Source organism: Etheostoma spectabile, chromosome 8 (assembly GCF_008692095.1).
Source record: "Etheostoma spectabile isolate EspeVRDwgs_2016 chromosome 8, UIUC_Espe_1.0, whole genome shotgun sequence".
NCBI classification, from domain to species: domain Eukaryota; kingdom Metazoa; phylum Chordata; class Actinopteri; order Perciformes; family Percidae; genus Etheostoma; species Etheostoma spectabile.
In genome coordinates, this window is record NC_045740.1 from 16,328,745 (window position 1) to 16,329,868 (window position 1,124).

The window sequence follows — 1,124 nt, forward strand, 5'->3', positions numbered from 1 at the left end:
GGTATTAAGGGACCACTAAGGTCTATATAAAGGCATCCAAAGAGCACTATGTCATGGGATCTTTAAAAAAAATGCTACCTTGGCTCTGCTACAGCTATGTCAGTCCCTCTGCTTTGGTTTCACTCACCACTGAGTCTGACTTAATGTTCCGACCACTATCTGACTATCTTTTACTCTGTATTATGTTGACAAGGTTCTAATTAATTAAATAATTGCTTAAAGCATTAAGATGAAGTTTTGTGTTGGAGTTTGTAACATTCCAAAATCTTAATTTTGATTTAAAGATTAAAATTTTCTCTGTATATGCATATTGGTTTCAAATATTAGTTATCGGTTTTATTATCTACTAATAATCGGTATCGGCCTTGAAAAACCAGAATCGGTCGGACGCTCCCTTAAACAAATGATAAATTGTGTCCTCAAGGAAAGAGGTGGGAGGGCTGCATTGCAATAGGGTTTGGTGCATATCATTTTGATCAAGAAAATCTGTACCAAGAATTTGCCCACTTTGTATAAAAATGGACAAATCACTGTAACAGGTTGTGTATATATATATAGGTTGTCTGTTATTTGTGTATGTTCCTTTTTGTTTTTCAGTTTGGACTCCCATTGCTCTGACAGTTGTCTTGGTGGCTGCAGCAACACTGTGTAAGGAGCAGGGAATCACTGTCGTCGGCATCTGCTGTGTCTATGAAGTGTTTGTTGCACAAGGGGTAAGGCATCCAAAACTTGGCCACACTTCGTTCCTATTGGTCACAAACCTGCTACATCAAAGCATTGCTGGCTTTATACTAGATAGTGTTTTAAGCATACAGTGAAAGGGAGTGTTAAAAAGCAGTTGTCACCTGGATTTGGTTAAGTTTAAATGTAGGTATAGGTAGTATATTAGATAATGGCTGATATACCTGTATTTACCCTCTGTAAAAGATACTCTGTTGGACCACCTGTCTCTTTAAGCTCCCCCTACCGAAAAAGTCCAGTCTGCTCTGATTGGTCGGCTTTCCGCATCAGCGTTCCTGTTGTTACTATTAATCTACAGTCGGGGGTGTCACTACCTGATGTGAGTCAACGGGTGGGAATCACCAGACGCCTCCCGATTTGATATCATCACGATACTTATGCCA

General features: G+C 39.4%; 1 protein-coding gene across 2 annotated transcripts in view; it reads left to right on the forward strand.

Annotated features, from left to right (window-relative positions):
- The window catches only part of tmtc3 (transmembrane O-mannosyltransferase targeting cadherins 3), a 31,862-nt gene that overhangs the window by 13,960 nt on the left and 16,778 nt on the right, over positions 1–1,124 (forward strand). For both annotated transcript variants that reach the window (XM_032522906.1, XM_032522908.1), the window contains exon 5: positions 598–713. In XM_032522906.1, coding sequence (XP_032378797.1) covers positions 598–713 — 116 coding nt within the window. The remainder of the gene's footprint in view (positions 1–597; positions 714–1,124) is intronic.